General features: G+C 45.2%; 1 protein-coding gene across 4 annotated transcripts in view; it reads left to right on the forward strand.

Annotated features, from left to right (window-relative positions):
- Window positions 1–23,817, forward strand: part of LOC133116586 (protein TANC1-like) — a 129,534-nt gene that overhangs the window by 9,667 nt on the left and 96,050 nt on the right. For 2 of the 4 annotated variants that reach the window (XM_061226311.1, XM_061226313.1), the window contains exon 2: window positions 11,719–11,810. In XM_061226311.1, the coding sequence (XP_061082295.1) occupies window positions 11,750–11,810 (61 nt within the window). In that variant the 5' untranslated portion in view covers window positions 11,719–11,749. Of the gene's footprint in view, window positions 1–712; window positions 733–11,718; window positions 11,811–23,817 lie in introns of those variants that run through there. The other 2 variants (XM_061226312.1, XM_061226309.1) reach the window with 2 other exon arrangements.

The following is a 23,817-nucleotide window of genomic DNA, read 5'->3' on the forward strand; positions in this document are numbered from 1 at the left end:
GCCTAGGAGGTTTCCCATCACAATGTGGCTAAGCTCTGGCTGGGCAAAGGGTTGAGACATCAAAGAGAGGTAACAGAGGAAATGCTCACCCAGGCACACAGGAGGCCGGAGCCATGGTTTGGTCCTCTGAGATAAGAGCCTCAGCCAATGTCCTGCTGACTCCATGTGTAAGTGCTAGAGATAAGACCAGAGTGCTGTCAAAGCCTTGGTACCTGCTAGTCCTGGAATGATAAGATTTTCCCCAATCTACATTCACATTAAGCCATGGAGCTCCCTCTTCCACACAAATGTATTTTTTAAGCATTTGGCCTATAACTGTGTTAGGATGAAAATAAACAAGGGCTGTTCCTCAGAAGTACAGGCCTGTAGTGAACTGGATATGGGATAAAATTAGTGAGTATCAAGGGGAGAGCAATTGTAGCCATCTCTTGTAAAATTTGGAATGACTGAAGACCTTGTGCTTCAGAAAAAATCCTTCAAGCTGTCTACGTCTTTGTTTAACCAGGGGAGGAAAAAGGTCTTGAATGCATCAATAAAGGATTCCTGAGCTCAATGGGAGAAGCTTGAAAAAGCATTTTTGGAATTTACAAATGTCTTCCATATTTCTAATGAATTTGTGATGATAGACCCGATATGAATCCGTCCTTTGTTCTTTGCCACAGCTGGGTGAATTTTGAATCCATACTGGTTTCAGTGGAGCATCTTCTGTGGAACGCCCAGCAATCTGAGAATGTGAGTGTAATGAAGTAAGGTTTGTGATGCGTCACGTTGGTGGTGTCATGGTGAACTTGTTGACTGTTCATTGAATGTTGTGCTCTAATCTAGTGGTTGAATTAAATTAATACAATAAACTCCAACACCCTGTGAGATGGTTGGGATGCGAGCTGATTGTTTTTGAATAGGATGACGTGAAGGTCGAAGTAGTGGTGCTTTGGTGAGTTCTGCTGTTGCCATGATAGCAGTGAAAGATTGACAATAGGCCCACTGTGATGGAAGACTGTTGTTGTTTGGCAGGAGAAGAGTAAATAAGGGGTTTGCTTGCAGGAGAAGTTGAGCTGAAGGTTGCTCATTCAAATTGTTTGACATCTGGACACAAAGCAGGGCCACATGCTAACAGGCTCATGTTTTAATAATACTTGCCTGAGGCAATTATGAAAAGCAGTTGCTTGCCTCTTTAAAAAAAAAAAAAAAACTTTTCACTTTTCTACCTGAGAACTGTTTTCATTTTTTCTTTTCTTTTGGAAGCCGTTTAGATCAGCTATAACTTTGCAATTATCTCCGTGACCCACTTCTCCAGTTCTGCGTCACAGCTGTGACCTTGGAAACCCTTGTTCTATCTAGACAACGTGTTTTCACTGGGTGCGTATGCAGAAACGGGACTCTGGGCCCTCAGATTAGTAGCATAATATGTCAACTTAAATTAGTTCAGCATTGGTATCCTGATTCAGAAACCCACATTCATTTTCTTATGGGAAACGTGTTTTATAAAAGGACGTTTTTCGAGGTTAGCGTCTGACTGTGGACTCTCTTCGCTGTGTCCACAGTCACTGAACCATTCAAGCAGGATCCCTGCGCATGAGACTGCACTTGCTGTGCCACTTTAGCCAGGACAGAGCCCAAAACCACAGAGGACTAGAGCAGTGCTTCCCAAACCCATCCACGAGTACACCCAGCCGGTCCAGATGTTTGATGTGTTCCATCTTAAGTACACCTGATGCAACCACTCAAGCCCTTGACTAGTTGCATGAGCTGTCCTTGAGGTGGAACACATCAGATACTTGACAGGCTGGGGGCTTTGGGAACCACTGGGCTGAGGAACACAGTTTTTCAGCTCCAGTTTAGTGGTTCCTATTTGCCTCTTACGGCCCTTTTCCACCGGTTTGTGGGAACTGTCTGCAGTGGAGACTACACGGCTCCTGAAACGCACTCTTGTTTGCTTTTCCACCGCGCCTCAAGAACCATGAAGATTTGACAAAGTAGAAAGAGGTGACAAAAAAGCAACTGCTCTATTTGGTTACAGGTGTGTGCAAGACGCATTGAAGGCGTCCAAGCGAGTTATTCGTTGTGAAATACACTTTTGCTTTGAAGTCACCACTTTATTGGGTAAACACTTCTAGTACTAGGTATGACCTCCCTTTGGCCCCAGAACAGCCTGAATGGATTTGACAAGGTGCTGGAAACATTCCTTAGAGATTCTGGTCTATGTTGACATGATAGCATCACACAGTTGCTGCATATTTGGATATGGTTACAAAAAACAACATCCATGTTCTGCAATGACCATCTCAGTCTCCGGACTTAAATCCCATCAAAAACCTGTGGTCTGAACCGAAGAGGGACGTCCACAGGCACAAACCGAAGGGTGTGGGTGTGTGTGTGCGTGCGCGCGTGCGCGTCTGGCTGTGTGTCTCACTGTGTGTGCACTTTGATGTGTGTGTGTTTCTGTTGATCTTTACTAAAGTCTCCTCAATGCGACTGCACTGAGGGGTGATGCCTGGCTCATGGTTCTCCAGATCAGGGCTGAATACTGAGTCCCTGCACCTCAGTCCCCTGATACAGGACAGCTTTAGTGGGGTCTGCTGCTCTCAGGAGATACTGCCCACACAAATATGGGCGAGATAAAGCTCATTGGGATTTAGCGATTTTTCTACAAGACTCCTCACATTTGTTTTTTGTTTTGTTTTGGTTTTCTGCAGTGCCTTTGTTCTTTTAGTCACACAATGATTTGATTAACTTTGGGATCAGATGTCAGGGGAGAGAACATTTCTACTCTCCACAGCCTGGCTGTACCTCATTAAGTACTCGTGTGTTTCACTACTAATTGAAACACATTTGCAAAGTACTGACAATTGTGTGAGTTAGGAGGTCTATTCTTCTGATTCCTCAAGAGCTAGTAGAAGCTGAATGTAGACTGATTGAGATTAATTTTTGGGTGCAGAGACATAGCCTTGTATCCAAAGAAGCTATTTGTGACTACAGTGACCTGATATAAGCCCAAACTCAGTAAGTTTAAGTACAGCTGGAATGATGGTTGGTTCAAAACTTTTTCAAACATTACAGTACTTTTTATATATAGCCCTGCATTTTAATGTTTGAGACAAATTAACATAATGTCACATAAAATAGTACACCAAAACAGGAATACATTTGTTGCCTAAATTGCTTTATGTCATCAAGGGTCCAAGGTATCAGATGAGCCTCAAACCATCGTGCTGCTCACAGACATGCCGTAGATACTGCTAGGGACATTTCTCCTGACTAATTCTCCTGTTGAACTCAATGGACAAATAATAGTATATATAATCCTTCCTTTAATTTAAAATCAAGTCAAGCCAGCAGTTATCAGGATCCTTATGAGAGTAGGCTATCTGTTTTATTTCATACATTGGCCTTCCTCCTTTTAAGTTTTCTTTTTTGTTTTTGTCCCCTCTCATATCAAACACCCTTTCCGACATTGTGTTCTATAGCAGTGCTGCTAAACCATGACTAGTTCTGAGAGTTGGAGTTGTGTTTTTATCATTGCAAAGTTTGCATCATATTTGTTCATCAGGGCAGGAAAGGAAATTGATGGGGATAGCTGTGTATGCTAATGAGTACCCATTTAGTTTACTCTATCAGACTGGGGTTGGTATCTCTGAGGCCTCTCTGTATGATCAGACAACTTTTTTTTTCGGGGAAAAACAGCACTTATCAAGTGCTCCTCTTTCCTGCTTGCTACAATCTCAGAACTCCATATCCTTCCTCCGTATGTCTTTATTGTACTGATGGAATGTCTGTTAATTTGGTCTTATTTTTGGAATTGCATTGAAGGCTAGTTTATGCAGAGGTACACTTATTCACCTATTTTGGCTTATTCAAGAGCAGATTTCAGGTACAGTATAATGCTTGAGAGAGCAATTGTGTAGCCTTTGTACCATGGCTAGATACATACTTTAAACTTGTTACAATATGTTACCCTGCACCAACCTAGCAGAGCCAAAATAACCACACCCAAACAAGGCCTACGGAACATCTACCAAGGACCATTGCAAAGCGTAGTGCACCTTTCAGAGTGAACTTCCTGTTGAACTGGGGGGAATGTTGGAAACATAACAGAAAGTTCTCTCTATTGAAGAAGTCAAGTATCGGCAGGAGTTATCAGTGGTCTCTATCAGGGCCTGCCCGTTGCCCTGACTACGCTGTTTTGGTTGCGAGGAATGTGTGGGATGGAGTAATTGCTTGCATCTGTTTCGTATTTTACTGTCTGAACTGGGTTTGATTAAAACTCTGCTCCTCCCACTTGCGGTTTGGCTTTGATGGGTACACCAACCAGGAACAGATCCTCACATGCAAAAATACAGCATCCTCTTTCTGTTCAGCCCTATGTGTACATCCGAACTCTGGTTCACCCACCGTTTGGTACTGATTTTGATATTGAATAGACAGGCCCAAACTGACAAACCTGAATCCCATTGTGTAGGCCTATTTGTTTCTTTTTTTATTTTCTGATCACCTCGCATTTCAGCTTTGAATGTTTTAAATGAGGTGGATAGCTTGCAGCACTTTTGGGAAGGTAATTGGTTACATGTTTAGTGCAGTTGCATATTCAGGGTCGCATATTTACAGTACAGTGACTCTGACTAAATAGTCTACCTGTATTCTGTTTTCCAGCTGTTAAGGTGCTTGTTTTGCTGGCTTTGGGGTAGTCATTGGACTGCTGGTGTTCATACACCAGGATGGAATCGCATTATTGTTATTTGTTGCATCCTCAGAGGTTTTAAGGCCCACATACTGTCTTGCTTCAATCTCCGAGTGTCTTTAAATCTGGCAAGTTCCGGCACAGCATGTGACTGCTCTGGAGTGTTTGTCTTGGCAGCAGTAAATGGAGAGAAAATGAAAGAAGCCACATTTCTTTATGATGCACTGGCCTATTTCTGAAGTGCAGGCCTTAAAAGCAGAGGATGTGGTCTCTTTAAAGTGGAGCAATTATTGTTGGAGGCGAGTGCTTGCTTATGGAAACCACACCCAGCACCTGGGAATCAGTTGGGTGATGATTTCCCTGTTAGGCTAAGGACTGTCAGTCTGGCAGGATTGGTGTTGGGGATTCGGAATGATGAGGTTGACTGCAGTTTATTTTAAGCGGTCAGTTCCCATGCGTAGCAACACAAGTGGACGCTTGATGACAAATATTCTTAAAGCAGAGCACACTTTATTGACGGATTGGCCCTAACCGTGCCTCTGAAGCTATGCTAAGCATTCAAGGCAGAGCACTCTGTGCACAAGAACCAGGCTGTATTTCTGTCAACACATGTAAATGCAAGCTGATTATATCTGTCTGCCCACATCAGTCTACAGGCACAATTAGCTGTAGCCCCTCTCTCTGACAAGAGCAGATTGGCTTCTGCATTTTAAATCTTCAGTTTACGATGGTGGGATTGTGCTATTATGCAGATACATTTTGATCTGGAACTTGGAAATATAATTCCACCAACCACTGTTTCTCTATGCGAATGCTACACATAGCCTGACTAATTTGGTCTCTAAGCTGCAGCTAAATGTTTCAAAATGGCTGCCTCAACTTCCAACTGGCTTCTAGAGATTGGATACTTCCCAGCTGGATTCTCCAGGACAATGGCATGCGTCTGCTTCAGTTTATTTTTATCTTGGCCCTTCGCTTTGAATTCCCTTAAAAAGCCATAATGACACAAAGGAGCACAGCATTCTGCTTTGGCATGGCTTGTCGGCATGCATTCCAGTTAATATTGACTGTTTGGTAATCTGCTAATTCTGTCTTTATTCTTTTGTTGCATGAAAAATGTTGATTTGATCTAGTTCTGTTCCCGGACGATCCAAACCCGCCAAACATTTATTTTTAAAGAAATTTTCTGACGATACAAAATGTTTCCTCATTTTCATTATTGGAGTTGCCTTATTTAGGCAGAAAATGCATGAGAAGGATGAAGTGAGGTTGTGCTGAATTGTGGGAAAAATGTGCTGGCTCCGTGCCAGGGAAGTCCCAACGATTTCAGAGTGGTTCACAGGATGGAGAACTGATGGACAGGGGTTGCTTGATGCTAAATGATGGTTATTGTTAAAGCCCCGATCAGTCATTTTGGTTGCTAACAAAGTGCTATTGGCTTACCATATGAAAAAATACAGTTATGGTCCAACAGCATAGAATTAGTCTCGCAATTAAATGAACAATAAACAACCTCACGAAAAGCACTTAAAATTGAAAAATAAGTACTTAAATTGAGTGTCGGGCCATCTTCGGTCTTCCGCATTTCATGATTCTTATTTGTTCTTGATATCTGAGCATATTTGTCCTTGGCATAGCTCATCAGAGTGGACTCAACACTCACTCGTCAGTTCAGATATTGGAACAGTGGCATTATCAGAAGGTCATCCTGGGGTTATCAGAATGTCGTCCTGGGGTGGGCATTTGGGTATAAAGGGTGAGCAGACCAGGGAGGGGTGGTGCTGCTCGGTTGGGGAGTGGGGACTGCCCCCATATTCAAAGGAATAGTTTTGAAATAGTTTGCCAAATAAACCATGTCTAGCTACCTCAGATGTACTTGACATAACCACAATAGCGGCATTATGTGAACGGCAACAGTAATTAAGGCTCAGAAGGCTAACCCAGGTTACCGAGACACCAATGCAAGATTAAAAACAGCAAGTACCATGATCCTCTGAGGTACTTGGTTGCCATCCATGTAATTTTCATCAGTTGGAAACTGAAATTACTGAGTGGGCCTTTCATCCATCTTGTAAATTTGACATTAAAATGAGAGCTTGTCCTTATGTAGCTTAACCTTGCCGATATGGGCTTAAGGAATAGGCTAGTTTAAGGATTTTTGTGAGCCCAATCCTTGTGAATTCATATTATATTGATATGTTTTCATTCATTAGGATTTCTTTTTTGAGGGAGCATGAATCGAAGAAATGGAAGGACAGCTCATTATATGTCCTGTAAAGGAAAAAGATTTGAAAACTTGTTCAGCTCAATTTCAAACAGACTTCAACAGCAGGTGGAAGTCAGCATTTGACATAATTCGCCTGGTGAGTCCAAGCCTCGATGAGCTGTGAAAATACAGCTATTGGCATGGCTTCATTGGCAAAGAGGTATATGGGTCAGGTCCTACTTTTTGTAAGCCCAGAGCTTGAGCAGCTGATGCTATGAAAATATTATGAGGATGAAAAGTTGAGCCAGACATGGCAGGCATGTGTTGAGTCTTCAGGGTGAAGTGATTAACGTGGCCTCGTTCACACATTCTGCGTATGAAGGGAAGCCCACTTTGGCCTCTGCGATTCTGCGAGGGAGTGACTCCATATTGTTTTGCCTTAATTAAGTCCGGCTCTGTTTATTGTTTAACGAGGTGGAGTACGGTCCGCATTCTTTAGGCCATCATGCAGGAAGTCTGACTTGCCAGTATCAGTGGACCCCCTCCCTCAATGGTGAAAACAGGCACTGGATTATATGTTACCTGATCATTTAGCATGTACAGGACCAGTTTTACAACATTATGAAAGAGGGTGTATTCTAGGGCCACAATTTAGGATTGTATTGCAGATCCCAGTGTTAGATTAGATTACACCAAGTCAGATTGTCACTGATAATGGAAAATGCGTGAACGAGAGTAAAGAGAAGAGAGCTTTCGCTTAAAATACAAATCTTCAATAGTTCTTTCAGGAGAAAATCGGTTATTTCAGGAGAAAGGAATATCAATGTATTTTCATTGTATATACTGATAAAATGTAGGCTACTTATTAGGCCTTGGGTGTGAAGCGTGGTGATGTTGGTAGACCTACTGTAGCTGTCAACGTCTTAGTCTATCAAAGCTGGGAATGATAGGAGTGGAAACATTTGAGTTCTCCACTCTGAGTTGCCTGACAGTGGAGAACCCCTTTATAGTTCAAGCAGGCCTTCTCTAATGGGGTTTTCTCCACTCTACCCGAAACGGTGGGGTAAGAAGTGGGCGGTTGGCGGGGACAGCCCCACGTCTATGTTGTGACCTAACCAAATGCAGCTAAACCCATTTGTATATGTGACATGTAAGTGGAAAATGGACTGCATTTATATTTGATATTTGATATCAAAAGGGCAATTGATGCCTCTCATTCACCCATTCAGACACACACTCTCACACACTGACGGTGAGTGGGTGCCATGCAGCTCGTTGGGCGCAATTGGGGGTTAGGGGTCTTGCTCAGGGACACTTCGACACACCCAGGGTGGGGGATCGAGCCGGCCGCCCTCCGACTGCCACACGAGCGCTCTGACATCACACATCAGTGTTTATGCACTAGAGTGGAGGCGGAGCTGCACTGGCCCTGATAGCCTGGATGTGCCTGAAATAACTACAAAGCTGCTGGAAGTGTTTTTTTCTCTTCTAGAAAGAGGATGAGGAAACCGGATATGGTCACAACTGTGTGACTTTTCCAGGTGCTGAAACACAACAGAATGAGTCTGGTCCATTCATCTTTTATGTGGGAAAATAAAGCTCTAATCCTCGATGTACTATAGCACCATTAGTGGAGGTCTTACTGGCTTTTTGAAAGGGGATTGTAATGGTTCCGGGTAACAATTGCCATTTGGCTGTGATTTTGTTGAGGATGTGGTAATGGTGCAGTCTGGAATGCACAGAGCATTTCCCATTTCCTTTGTTTCCTGTCTTTCGTTGAAAATGAGATCATTTTGATTTACCGACCAACAGCCTCAGCACTGTGTAATAGTGATTAGATTAGATTGTTACTTCATAGTTGTTGACAACAGTATGAGCATTTTAGCAAAACTGGCTGGTCGACCACCATTTTGTGTTTGCTATTTAAGGACATCTGGCAGTAATCGTGGACATGCTTGGATTCCCTCTGTTTGCTCAAAATATTTTTGTGGAGGGACTAGAGGTTTCTAGGCATTCATAGAAGTGCATTTTGGCCTGCTTTGAGATAAACGCATCTCTATTAGACATTAACTGTATGTGGTGATGAGTTTTGTGACCACAATGTGACCACACTGAGATATCAGACTGCATTATCTTCTTCATTATGTTTGCCATGACATGGTGAATTAAAACAGCCCAGATCCTAATGTGATTACTGCATGATGTTTGGTATTGGCTTGTCTGGAAAGGAAAGGCATGTCATTAGTTGTGTTTTCACATTGTCACTGACTCAGAGTGGACTCAGAGTGGACACTTCTTGGAAATGTGGACTAGGCCTGAATGTTTTCTCTCCCTCAGGGCCTGTACTCCTTTCTTAAGCCACCTCCAGCTGGCTGTCACGGTTGCCACTCAAATGAGGATATGTTTGTTTTTCTGTATCACAAGCACTTAGCAGGGCTCTGGTGATTATTTTTTGGGGGTGTTGGGTAGCTTTTGAGTCACTGGTCTTGGCCCATGTGTGTTCTCTGACTGATGAAGAACGATCAGTCCTTGTTGATGTGGACCTTCCTCTCTGTAGTGCAGGTTTAGGGCCTTTGACTGAAGGCTTGATCTGACCCCTATAGCGCAAGTGTGGAAGGGAGTTTCATACAAAGACCCTGCATAATCGCAAATAAAGTAAACAAACTGTTTTCCCAGTAGTTTGGAAATACCGCATACTTGCATCATCCCTTCAGCAAACATAGATAAATCGATAAGGTGTAAAAACGTACACTGTGCAGGTTTCCTGGAGTGAACACAGTCTGTCTGGCTCCCTGTCTGAGCCTGTCACTTTGTGTCTTCTTCAAGCTTGTTTTCTTGTTGCTCTTCAGAGATTGCTAACCTCTCCTGAATCATGCATACACCTTGTACATTCATCCATTTCCCATGAATTTCTAAAATTCAGTTTGTCCTGCATATTAAGCTCTGCTTAAAAATTATTTAGGCTATTTGTTCACTGTGTGTGTACATTTCTATAGTAATATTGCTATTGGTTGTGAGGCATGCTTTCATACACATCTTTGTCCTCTACACAGATCACCCTTCAACGCAAGTAAATATCCCATTATGTTGCTCTTACAGAAGCCTTTTTCTACCAGTAGTGAGGAATTGAAAAGTGCAGCAGCTGAACAGTGAATTGACTGTTTCTTTTCTTATTATCTCTGTTTGCTGGCAGTGCTGTCTCTCTGTAATGTCTCCTCAAGGGGGCCATTGTTGGCACAGTGGAGGTCTATATTCAGTATATACCAGAGCCGCTACAAGCATGTCCACGATCATCACCATGGCATCCTTCTCGCCTTTTTAAATTCTTACATTGACCTGTAAACTTGTAAGCTTACGGTAGAGGTAACTGCCTTTACCATTACAGTTACGGTAAATCCTCCAACAAGGATTTATAGGTTTTGGATTAAAATTGAAAGATGCCTTTTTTGTTCTATAAACTGCTGCTCACTTTTCTTCTTAAAATAGGCCTACTTTATTTTTCAGACACGATTTTGTTGTTTTTCGGTAATATTGTATGGTGAATGCACATTAATGACACTGTCTTACAGGAGACTGGCAACCAAAATGCTGACTATTATTACTGATGAAATACCCATCAATACTCTCTGCACTTTGATGTAATAACAGGATATTGCTGTTGTGTGCCGTCAGACAGGAGAGTGGTACGGGATCAGGAGGTGTCTCCTACCACCTCATCCCACCAATGAAAGACAAGGCTATATCTCCTTTTTTCATGTCTTGGCTGCTCCATCAGGTCCTGAGAGTTGCTCCTCTTGTGTAGGAGGTGCTCTGTTATAACACAATCATAGCGAACACCTCGTTTCGCCTCTGAAACGGAAAAAATAAACATTTCTTAATTCAGTTTCTGTACCAGAGGCTCATGGGTCGAGGTTCCTTCCCTTAATTTCTGGAGGTGGCCACAACCTGATGTGACTATTTTCATGAATTGTAGGGTTCAGCCAGAGTTCATTCAACACAGAACCGACTGCATTTGGGGCGAAAATGTTTGCGGCGAAGAACATAAATGGACAGTCCTTTATCTGGGGGCGGTGCTCTCGGTGGAGTCGAGTCTGGGCTTGGTGGCGGCTCGGTGATTCAGCCCCGGTGACCTGCGGCACCCTGCCGCCCTGTCAGCAGAGTCTGAGTCACAGCCGACGACACGGCTGCCGGGGGGCCGGTGATTTTCCCCTGCTTCACGTCTTCACAAACCTGCTTTAACACGGCCAGCTTTCTCATTCAGCCCCTGGAGAGGAGAGAGGAGAAAACCTCTATCTGTAGACATTAGTAAGCAGTGCCAAAATGCTGCTGGGGGTTTTTATTCCTTCATGCCAAGCCTTCTTGTGCTTGATGTAATATTCACAGCCCTAAGGCTTTCCTCTTTCTCTTACCCTCACATTCTCACTATAACCCTGCTTTCAAAACAAGTGCCACTTAGAGGCAGCCGCTTTGACACTTCTACAGAAGGGAGAATGCATTCAGCGGCTGGGGCTAAACATAATCGAGTTGAAAAGCCCAAGTTCAGCCACATAGCGTCAATTAGACGTGGAATGTCAAGAATCCTACAAGAGTGTTTTCCCGGCTAGCACGATGGCGAGACCTTGTCCTTTCTGTTGAAATACCAGAACATTCTTTCCACCCCGGCTCGCGGGAGATGACTTGCAGGATCTGGGAGAAAACTGTGGGAAATTCCGAATGTGATGTCAGGAGAGGTATTGTGTAAAAGACCGGATGTATTGCCATCCTTTGTGGGGTCTTTTTTTGTTGACCTTTTCTGTATTGTTTTTAAAGAAAATGGCGGCGTTTGTTTTCACAGGCGGAGGGAGAGGAATTGCAGGAATCGGACCATGTTCAAGGCAGTCCTGAAGAAGAGCAGGGAAGGAGGGAAGGGGAGCAAGAAGGACTCCGGTAAGTCGGTTTGCATCGCCCAACAGAAAAATGGCTGAATGTGGATGATGTGTTTTAAACCTCCGTAATACACATCACATGGTTTCGCTGTTTGCTCCACCCCGACGCCCACACGCTAAAGGAAATAAGGTCCCGAAGGCCCCTCCCCCCTTCACATATCCTTCTACTGTTTATCTGTGGAGACCAGGCTCAGATTACAGCTTGACCCAAGTCAACATGCTTTCCATTAACTCCGAATCACATGTTCCCAACTCCACTGTTTTACTTTTCATATGGTCATGGGTAAAACGGTGAATGTACGTGTGTGCATTAGTTGTGAGATGTACGTAGATGTAGAACAAGTAGGTCCCTCACTTAGTTTCAGGTGTTGGTACCAACCCTGATTTGACTCTCTTCATGAATCACAGAGCTCAGTCAGAATGGATTCAGTACGATTCAGAACTCTCATGTGGTTATGGCTAAAATGGTGAATGTGCATGTAGAGGAAAATGGCAATTTTGTTCATATATGTATTCGGTGGCCAGTGAGGAAATGAGAGCGAAAACGAAAATTGGGGAAGAATTAAGGGTTCATGGGTTCTGCTTCCTATGGTAATGAGGAGTCATCAATAGTAAATGATTAGTTATGGGAAGAGAACACATTCAAGGTGGCACATATTAGAGTCAAAGCTGTGAAGTCAGATGAGTTCTCAGATCAATCCTCACATTGACCCTATCCTTTTCTGAGCCAGTGCTGAGTCTGGCCCATATTTCTCTCCCCGGCCCATTAGGCACCAGTTTAGCCACCCGTCTCTCTGTATTCATGTGAAATGCTGACATGGTAGAAAAGGCTGCTTTTCTCCAGTGAAATGGAGTTGCCTTTTTCTGGGCTGAACCCGTATAAATGTGACAGTAGCTGAAGAACTGCACTTGGCAGGCATATCTTTGGTGAGTCAGCCTGTCGCTGATAAAATGGCTGAACATAGTTTCCCCCTGACAATCTCACTTTCCAAAAGGGTGCAATGATCTAATGGAGTCATTCTCAATGTGAAGTGTTTGGCGAGATAAGTTGGACTGTGTGTGTGCATGCGTGCGTGCGTGTGTACGTGCGTGTGTGTGTGTGTGTGTGTGTTTCACTTCCTCTGCTCCTCTCTGACTCCCTGTACCAATAAAAAGCACTGAATCCTGAATCAGGGTTACAGTCCTGTTAACTCTCGCCCCACGCCTGGTGCACACCTTGTGCACAGGTGAGGATGAACACGGCCATTTCTTTAGTTTTAGTCGCGTGAATCCCGGTCAAGCTAGGACCTGTCCCTGTCATCACTGTTAACGACCAATAAACCGGCCAACTTGCACAGATAGCGGCTACCTCATGTACCAAGATTCCACTCTAACACCTTCTCACTGTTTCACAGGAGATACCTCCTGGCGCTGCAGATGCATTTTATTATTGTGGGGGAAATTTGCTTCAGGCTTAAAGGCAGCCTTTTCAGAAATGTTTGACATTTCCCATTTTAAATTAACTGGGTGTTTAATGTTCCAAATACTCAGTTACACAAACATTCCTGCCCAGAGTTTCCTCTTCACTTATCAAATGAACTTTATTTAGACTTATTTTCTTTCTACAGGCAGAAATATATCGAAGGCCAAGGAATGGTGATTTGTGGATTGCACTCCCTTTAGGGGCTTATTCCAGTCTGTGTGTGCACTCTATTGTCTGTGGGGATCATTCAGAGAATATCTGGTTGGACTTGTCCTTTATACGCAGTTATAAGTCACAGGGTCCGCCTCCTTTTTCCGTCTGCAACTGTGGGACTAAGGTATCCAATGACAACGGCACACCCCTCCGTTGCTTAGCGATGAGACTCATGTCGGTGGTTAACAATTGGTGATGTGGTGGTTGCACGATCACATCGTCATTGGAGACGGGTCACCGCGGGCAACAGAAAACTTTCATTTGATTTTGCTGCCAGAAATGCACCTAATTTTACAGTTCTGTTCAAATACACATCAGCCAGTCAAGTGGAACTGAGCACTGCTTTTTTTGTCCCTTGTTAATATTTGGAGAACCAGTCCAATTAGCCCCATTTATACACGTCTCACGTGTCACGCTTTGCATTGAGTTAGCTCTCTCCTCAAGGTAAGTGTGTCATCCTGTATTCAGTGCCAACATCTTGACCTACAAAACGCTTTGTCATATCCATAACACCATTTTTAGAATATACCATTACACATGACTAAGTTAATGTCAGGACATGTAACACTTATCTCTGAATTAATATGAGCTTACATCCCATTGGAGCTCATTTGTAAAACCAATGTTGTGTCTGAGTTGTACACTGTACAATTTCTAATGCATTATGCACCTTGATTGCAACATATTGCGCGTAAAATATTAAATTCAGCATTTTTTTCTGAGAATAAATTTTGTGATGCACTTTCATGTAGGAGGACATGACGGCACTTAAATCTTTTGGGTTTGTTTCACATAAAATACGCTTTTCAAGCACAACTGCATCACGTCCTTATGAGAAGCGAGACTCGACGGGAGCGAGAGGAAGTGCTTTTCATCAATAGTTAACCAGTGCTGCGCGCTCTCAAACAGCAGAATCTTTTAATCTTTATATTGCTTCCGTCGAGATGCCGCACTTACTTAATAGGGCACGCCAGTTCAATTTTCCTACACAAAGGCATATATCTGAGAAAGAAGGAAAGAGTTACCTCCTTAAAGAGAGTCTGGCAGTGAATTAAACTGTAAGGAGTATATAAACTTGCAACTGTGATATGTAATGGAAAAGAAAAAGGCCTGATCCTTCTATAATTGCGAGATAGCATATGTTCCTCGTAAGAGTGCGGCTTTTGCCTGGAGGGCAGTTAAAAGGAAGCACGGAAACTTGGCCCTCCTGCCAGACACCGCAGTCATTAGCCTAACTCTGGGCTACCAAGATCGCAAAGTCCCGGGAACGCGCCAATCCCTAATTCACCCTCTTCTCTTTTCCCCCCTTCTTCCTCCACTTCTTCAGCTCTGGTGTGTGTGGAGGCGGCCATTTTAGTGTCTTTAAAAATAGTCTTTGTTGTTTTTATTTCACTGTTTGACATTCCGGAAATGGTAGCACTGACCTCTGAGCTTTGATGCGAATGTTTTTATAAAGAGCAGGTTTCCCAAAGCCTCCACCATGCCTTGGCCATGTTCGTATATTTTGGGTTGAACGTGTCCCAGGAATGATGCAGTTATATAATTGCAAACCCTACAGCAAAATCTGAAGGACACACAACTCCTACAGTCTTTCTGGAGTAGTGGTGGCTGGTTGCAGAGTTGGGATCCATTTCATTCAGGAAATTAACTGAAATTCAATTTGTTAATTTGGAAAATCCTCGTCGTAGTTATGGGCAATTTTTAATTCCTGAACTGAATTTTGCTTCATTTCCTGAATTGCTGGAATTGAAATTAGCTTGACCCCAGCCCTGGTTAGTCAGAGTTCACAGGGGACACAGAGGCCCATGGGAAATGGAGTTGTGTACATATATGGGGTGAACTGTCTGTGATGAAGGATTTAGCTGAAAGGGCCCTGTGGAAATAGGAGAGGGTCCCATCTGTTCTGTCTGCCACTCTGCGTCAGTGGTGGCTGACAAATCAGTTGTTCCTCAAGTTTAATGACTACCAGTTGTTTTTGAGTGAGTCTGTCAGGTTCTATGAATTTGCTGATTTTTTCTAAAGCATTGGTGATCTGAGTACTTCATTACTCCTAGAATAATGTGTGAATGCTTGTGTGTGCGCACACCTGTGTGTGTATGCGTCTGTGCATGTGTGTGTATGCCTGCCTGTGTGCCTGTGTGTGTGTGTGTGTGTGTGTGTGTGTACGTGCGCCTGGGCGTGTGCTTCTGTGTGTGTGTGTGTGCACTCCTGTAAGTACATGCACGCGCGCTCCTGTGTGTGTGTGTGTGTGTGTGTGTGTGTGTGTGTGTGTGTCTGTGTGTATGTGCGTGTGCCTGTGCGTGTGCCTGTGCGTGTGTGCTTCTGTGTGTTTGTGTTTGTGCATGTGTATACGTGTGTGTGTGTGTATGTGCGCCTGTGTGTGCACTCCTGTGTGTGTGTCTGTGTGTACGTGTGCCTGTGTGCCTGTGTGTGTGTGTGTGTGTGTGCTTCTATGTGTTTTCCCTCTCTGGACAGTCTCCGCTCAGTCTGTGGGGGGTAGGTTTGCCCTCCCACCCTTCCTCCCTCAGGACTGCCAGTACTCTTCAGGGTGGAATTCCATTTATAGCAGAGAACCTGGCTTTCCTGTCCGTCCCTCTCTGAGTGGATGAGTGCCCCTCCATTTTGGGTGTGATTGAGTGCAGCAGATTTAAAGGGAAGCAGCTGTGGAGGGAGAGGGGTGGGCCTTGCACCCGTTGGTACGGTAACGCCCCCTGCTGTAGGAGTCAGAGCGTTAATCCGGTTTATGGATTATTATGGATATCCATTATGGATATGACACTCCACGAGTGCGGGGTGTAAAATGGACAGAGCCTTGGCACCGTTTGATATGCACTCCATCCAGGGAGTTAAGTGTTACATGCTCTTACTTCCATAAATCTCATCTTCCAAAGGGCCATTTACCCTTTCAGCTCTCCGAATGGCTAAAAGGCCTTGCGTTTCTTCTTCGCTCTCCTTCCCGTTTGTCTATTTTCTCTCTCTTTCTGTGCAGAAAACTAGTGTCTCCTGTTGCTAACCACAATGGGCCCGCAGTCTGCACTGTGTCATACGCAGGATTGGACGCTCAGATTACACAAACTGGTTCCAGCGCCACAGTAACCATGAGCTACAGTAGTGATAACTCTTCCTGGAGATCTACCGTCCTGTAGGTTTTCATTCCATCCCTTACAAAGCACACCTCATTCAACAGCTAGAGATCTTGTTGAGCTGCTATCTGAATTAGGGTTGAAGTGAGAACCTCCAGGATGGTAGATCTGCAGGAACCGGGAGCTACAGGATGTGGCACTGCGGTATGGTCTCGGGTCAGCGGACTCTCAGCGATGCGGATTGAGCTGTCAGTCACTCTCCCGTAGAATGTGAACGGGAGCCTGTGTGCTGGACCCTGCTGACCCCAGCTGGAGCTCCGAGCCCTGGGGCCCCCTGCCCCCTCGGGAGCCCTGCCCCAGGAGAGGAACACGTACACCGGCCCCGGCCCACTCTGCCCCCTTCAGCTTCAGGCTCACCCGTCTGCTCCTCACACACAACCATCCTTTCATTTCTCTCTCTCTGGCCTGTTCTAGTCATCCTTTTATTTCTCTCTCTCCCTGCCCTGTATTGTCATCCTTTCATTTTGTTCTCTCTGCCCTGTTCTGCTCACTGCAGTTTATCTCCGTGTGAAATGATTCTCTCCACTCTTCTCAAATGTCTCCTTCCTCCACTTCTTAATGCAGGGATTAGACCTGTATTATACATATTACAAGATGAGCATTAACATACAGTATGTGCATCCATTATTGAAAATCCAGACAAACGCTCTTAAACCGGGGAATTGTTAAAATGCTAGGCAAAGAATGAGCATTAAAGAACATTAGACTTATGTTTACAATAGATTATTGAGGGATTATTGAGATGATTCGCCCATGGTTTGCATGGTATATTAACCTTGCCTTTCTGAAACATTAATGGTGTTATTGCATTAATTTATGGTATATTTGATATTTTGTGCCTTGGCCTTGACGGACCTGGATTCAGGGTAATTAGCGCTCTTTGGCTTGAGAAACCACGGAGACCAAAGGAAGAAGCGGCTCCTGCCTGCTGTTTTTTTAAATTACCCAGAATTCTGAAGCGCAGCTGGATCAGACCGTGGCGTAATTGGAACGCAGATCATTGAAGCTGCGGCGATCTTATTAAGCTCCGCGCGGCGGCCGCTACCGCAGATGCCACGCTCGGCCTGTGCCCTTTCCTTCAAAGCGCCGGAACCGTAGGGGCCGGCTCGCTCTTTAAAGCGCAGTCCGACCATGTCAACCATCGAGGGCCTTTTCAAAAGATAAGGAGAAATAATTGGAAGGTTGAATTTATCGCCAGGTTGTTTTTCCTTTTGCTGCGGGTGGTTTGGGTCTGTTGGAAATGATTTGTTGAGGATCAGATAGTTTTTGAAGGATTGGTGTTGTGCGTTTCACTGTTATGACCTTTCTGAATATGCTCGCGCAGTAACAGAAAAAAATAACAGGTGTCACCCCTCAAGAGCTGAGAAGGAAGGGAGGGTGGGTTCATATGGAATGTTGAAGCTGGCGGCCCTACGCAACCATAACTTTGTGTGGGTATTGAGTGGTTGTTTGGATGGGGGTGTGTGTGTCTTCTGTGGCTGTGTGGTTGGGGGTGTGTTGGTCTTGAGTGGGTGTGTGGATGGAGGTGTGTTGGTCTTTATTAGATGTTTGGATGCAGGGGTGTCGGTCTTTAGTGGATGTGTGGATCTTTATTAGATGTTTGGATGCAGGGGTGGGGGTGTTTGGATGCAGGGCTGTGGGTCTTTTGTGGGTGTGTGGATAGGGGTTTGTGTGGGTGTGTGGATGGGGGTTGTGTGGGTCTTTATTAGATGTTTGGATGCAGGGGTGGGGGTGTTTGGATGCAGGGTTGTCGGTCTTTAGTGGATGTGTGGATCTTTATTAGATGTTTGGATGCAGGACTGTGAGTCTTTAGTGGGTGTGTGGATAGGGGTTTGTGTGGGTCTTTTGTGGGTGTGTGTATGGGGGGTTTGTGTGGGTCTTTAGTGGGTGTGTGGATGGGGGTTTGTGTGGGTCTTTATTAAATGTTTGGATGCAGGGGTGAGGATGTTTGGATGCAGGGCTGTCGGTCTTTAGTGGCTGTGTGGATAGGGGTTTGTGTGGGTCTTTAGTGGGTGTGTGGATAGGGGTTTGTGTGGGTCTTTAGTGGGTGTGTGGATGGGGGTTTGTGTAGGTCTTTAGTGGATGTGTGGATAGGGGTTTGTGTGGGTCTTTAGTGGGTGTGTGGATGGGGGTTTGTGTGGGTCTTTATTAGATGTTTGGATGCAGGGGTGGGGGTGTTTGGATGCAGGGCTGTGGGGCTCAGTGTTGTGTCAGCTGTGGAGGCTGCTGGTACAGACTGGCTCCATGGGATCCCTTTATCCAGTTTGTCAGAGGAGTCAGTTTGTTGGCTCGACGCCAGGCGGCATAGGAAGCAGAATCAGAGGAGGAGGAGGGATTCTGGGCCTGTGAGAGTCCGGAGCCCACAGACACACTCACAGACCCTGTCTGTCCCTGTGAGAGTCCGGAGCCCACAGACGCGCTGACGGACAGACACACTGGCGGACACACGCTGGCGGACACACACGCTGACGGACAGACACACTGGCAGACAGACACACTGACGGACAGACGCACTGGCGGACAGACACGCTGGCGGACAGACATGCTGCCAGGCACCGGTGGTGCCGCTCAAAAGGAGAGGAGAGATTTCATTAGCCTGGCTCTGTTATTAAAGCAGTCTGTGGCTGTCCTACTGAGGTGCATACTCCCCTCTCCCCCCGGGCCTGCACTGTCTGCACGGCTCCATTCCAGCCTCTCTTCTTCCTGTTTGGGTCCGAGCCATAGCATGAATATGTATGAAATATTCCTCATTAAAAGCGTATCAAGCGGTTTGTTGAGGGAGTTTTGTGCACAGAGCAGAGCGGCAGGCTGGTAATCAGTTGAGGCGAAACAAAGCATTAATAAAATAATTTCAAGAATAATTAAGTCATTAATGGATCTTTTTTGGTTAAACTGTTTTCTGAGGTTCTGCGATATAATCAAGCAAAACATGTAAGGCTTTGAGTAATTGAAATGCAGGTGAAATGTCAACGGGATGTAGATTTTCTCTGAACCATCTGACATTTAAATTTAATAATGTCCTAATTACTCTGTAGGGGCCAAATGATTTTTATCAAGGTAATTTTTCCAGTCCGTTTCTCGCTGAACTATGGGAAGAATTTGAGTCCTCCCTTCGTACTGACTGCTGTAAATCGTGTGTGAAAACATAACCTCTGTTGAAATATTAAACAGCCATGGCGGACTAATCTCCCCAGAAGGCTTGTTTTTCTGGATTCTTCTCTCGCCGTCAACTGTCACCATGGCTTAGTAGGTCAGCGGGACGCCATTTTGTAAACTCATTTGTTTGAATGAAGTCCTTGGTTACTAACTGCCCGTGCTTCGGGGGTGGAGTGCAGGCCAGCGTTAAGGCGGGGCTCTCGGGCGTCGTCCTTCAGGTGTGTGGAGGGTGGGGTGGGGCGGTTGGGGCGTGTGGTCAGCCTCCACAGAGAGCCCTTTGATTCTGCGGACGCAGGTGCGGTCAGAGGAATGTCAGGCCGGCCACATTTCTGCTCGAGAGCTTACACAGTTTTTCTCCATAGCAGCCCATTTGGGGAAACTGTCCCATAACCCCTGTTCACAGAGACACAGTGTCATTCAGGGCTGTTCTGAGTGTGCAACACACACATACTCACACACACACTCACACTCACTCACACATACTCACACACACACACACACACACACACTCTCTCTCTCTCTTACACACACACACACACACACACACACTCACACACACTCTCCTGGCTTCATGTTTCTGCGGTCACAGGATGGTCAGCTGTGGGCCTTGTCTCCAGGGTGAGTAAACAGAGGCATCAAAGTTATTTGGGAATGTCAGGGATTGTTTCCACGGTAACAGCAGGGGTGAGGCTGGAGATGAGGAAACCCTGTTTTTTAATGGGAGGAAAAATAGTCCCACGTTTCCAAACTTAAAAGAGAGTTCCCCTCCCCGCCGGAGCGGCAGACAGTGAAATTGGCCGGGGACTGTAATTTTGCTCCGCAAATGAACGGTTTTGGATGCAGTGCCCCATGAGACTCTCTTGATCGCAAGGTGTATTGAGCTAAATGGCGACAGAATGTTTAAGCCGAACGCAAAATGCTATTTCTTAAGTGATTCCCCCACCCACAGACCCCACTCACCGACAGACGGACATGTGCATGCTCTGCTACCTGCCCGACACAGCCGTGTGATCTCCCACGGTGCACTGGGGCAGCCTCGTGTTGCGAGTCGTCGGTGACATGGAGGGTGACAGAGCCTGCTGCTCAGCTCGAGGCAGACAGCCCTGCCCCTGGGAGGGGGAGATCCACAGCCCCGGAGCTGAGGACGGCTGGGCCCTGGAGAGACGGACACGGGGTTGTGATTGTGGCAGCAGAGACGGCAGGAGAGGCAGAGCCTCTCTGCCACACGCACACACACACACACAAGCACATACACTGCAGTACACTGCAGAATGTTTTCGCTTGGACACAATGCAAGAATAATTTCAATCCGTGATAACATCTTCCTGTTTCTTTGTCTTATATCTTCAGTTCTCATTCTTCATCCATGTTTTTTTTGCTTTAAATCAGTTATATTGTGTCCAAAGTTAGCTCTTTTTGTACTACGACACTATTTCTCTGATCTGCTTAAAAATATCAAAGTGTAATATACTGAAAGAAGGACAATATTATTGTTTAATTGAGGAGCAGCTGTTTGGAACGGTAGGGACTCATGTACATGGTTCACACAGAAAAACAGCTGTTGCTCATGATTGTAGTGTGGCATTCTTGGTTTCTGCCTGTTCCGGTGTGAATGGATATGTTGCTCAAAGCACTCCATTGGGCTAAATTGCAAGAAGAAGTCAAGTATTAGGCTTCCTGGTCGTAAAACCTGAGATATCACTCCCACCTTTCAATAATATACATACAATCATACAGTTTTGATAAGCTTTCATCCCACATATAATAAACGGGGAATCACATCTTGCGGAAGCAGTGCTTTTAGTCCTCGGTATCCCACACTCCCAGAGTCTGAGGAAGGACGTATGGGCAGCTTGGTCGTGCCTGGTGCGTTTGGGAACATAGACTTTATATACCATTTATAAATGGGAGAAATGGTAGCCCACCTTGCACCCTCGAGTATGTGCAGTGAGTGATGCGTAGACCCAAATAAGAGGCAGCATAGTGACGAGGTGTTATGTATTTGCCACTGTCTGCACTCTTTCACTGTAGAGCCTGACATGATGCAGCAGGGCACATACACAGTGTGTAGATAATCTGCAGTGGCCAGTGCGACTGAATGTTTTGTGCCTTATTTAATCAGGCTACGCGGTCAGTCTGTCAGTCATTCTATGGTCACCGTACCTGTCCGTCAGCTAATTTATGCGTTTGAACTTATTTTTACGAAGAACAGATTTTTTCAGTAGTTTGAATCCCGTTTACACGAAGAGCTGTCCTTCAGCTCAGTAGAGTACCGAAATACAATCTGCTAGACAAATTACAGCCTTAGCAATTTACAAACCAGCAATTTCAGTGACGGTGAAAAGAGGAATGCACGGTCTTTTTCACCTTCACCTGAGCTTCTGAAGGTACCTGTAGTGAGGAAGTTTATCATTGCTGTAGTGCGCTAAGGGCTGTAACTTTCATACGATCTAGTCTGATGACCGTAATATCTGTGCTGTTGTTATTGATGTCTTGCATGAATGATTACGATTTCATTGCATTGCTTATACTGTTACTTTAAGATGGATCATGACTACACATAGAATAGTTACAAATAACGTGGGGAGGATATGTAAATTCAAAACGGCATTTTCTATATGGGCATTTCTCATTGGGGTCTTAAGAATGAATGAATGAGGCTTGATATTGTGCATTCTCAGAAGATTTTTGTGGGTGAGAGATATAAAGCTTCTCAGGAAGTAGAAATAAGGGTGGGGCTGTGTTGATCTGACCCTCAGCTGGCCGTTCTGACCGCTGCACATATTTAAACAACGTCACAAACGGCACACACTCCATTTCCCACTCATGTCACGTGTTCATTTTTAATGCCAATGTAATCTTCAGTCTAACCTCATTTACTTAATCTCAGTCAGCAGTTGCCAGGGCAGTGCAGTGTAAATGGGGTCAGGCAATCACACACATATTAAGAGAGCACACTTCAGCAGTACTGATAAAACTGAAAATGGGATACGATATCAGATTACATCTTGCGGATTAGGCGCACAGCGCATATTACCTGTTTGTCATCTGATGTGTGTGCACATCTGTACGGAAGGATCCGGAACAGCGGTTCCTGAACACACCTCGGGGAGAATGGGCACAGTGAGCATTCCCTCTCTCGCGATGTCAGCAGACTGTCATTGGGCTGTGAAAGCTACTGTGTGCTCCAGGTGAAGCTTTAGCTTTGATTCAGGAGCCCATCCTGTTTCAGCACTGTGGGGCATTGTGTCACACTCTCCTGAGCCAGTGTTTGAGTTAGCCTCGGGTCAGCACACACCGTGCAAAAAACAAGTATTTTAGTACTTATATTCAGACATAACATCCTATTTATTTTGCCTTTTTGCTATATAAAACAAAAATATTGCCAATGAGGTGAGACTATTATGCCAATGTTAATAAGAACATTTAACTTGTCAAGCAAATGGTAACTTAAAACAAGCGAATATTTTCTACTCGAGACAACATAGTCTTATGACATGACTAAAAGGCTTGTTCAGACCGTCGCTGTTGCAGAGGCTGCAGGCGGCGTTCTGCCGAGGAGCTCCGCCGTGCTCGCCGCAGCGTTGGCGTTTCTCATTCCCTGTCTCCGTTCCTCCGAGAGCCGCGGGCCGGCGGCGTTGGTGTGGCGAGGAAACGCTTCCCCCCCGGGAACCGGCTGGGGAGCGAAGCGAAGCGCGGACGAACCGCATCGATTGGCCGCGGAATGGGGTCTATTTCGAAGGCTGCCATGACAACCTGCCATGACGGCCTTGTGACAGCTTGCGATGTCACAAGGCTCAGGCGGTTCTGATTAGCGAATGCGTGCGTAGCGTTGGGGGAATACGCTTTCATGCGGTTTAGCTCTGCTATTCCGTCTTCAGCTCTGCTTCTCGTTTCATCTCTTTACACGGCTCACACGTCGACAACTCTAAGGCCGCCGTACCTGCGTGTCTACCCCTTTTATTTCTTTGTAGTCCAATGTTTCCAGTCATTTAAATACTGTTTACACAAAGAACTGGCCACAGCTCAGTAGA

This window comes from Conger conger, chromosome 17, assembly GCF_963514075.1.
Source record: "Conger conger chromosome 17, fConCon1.1, whole genome shotgun sequence".
Classification (NCBI taxonomy): Eukaryota; Metazoa; Chordata; class Actinopteri; order Anguilliformes; family Congridae; genus Conger; species Conger conger.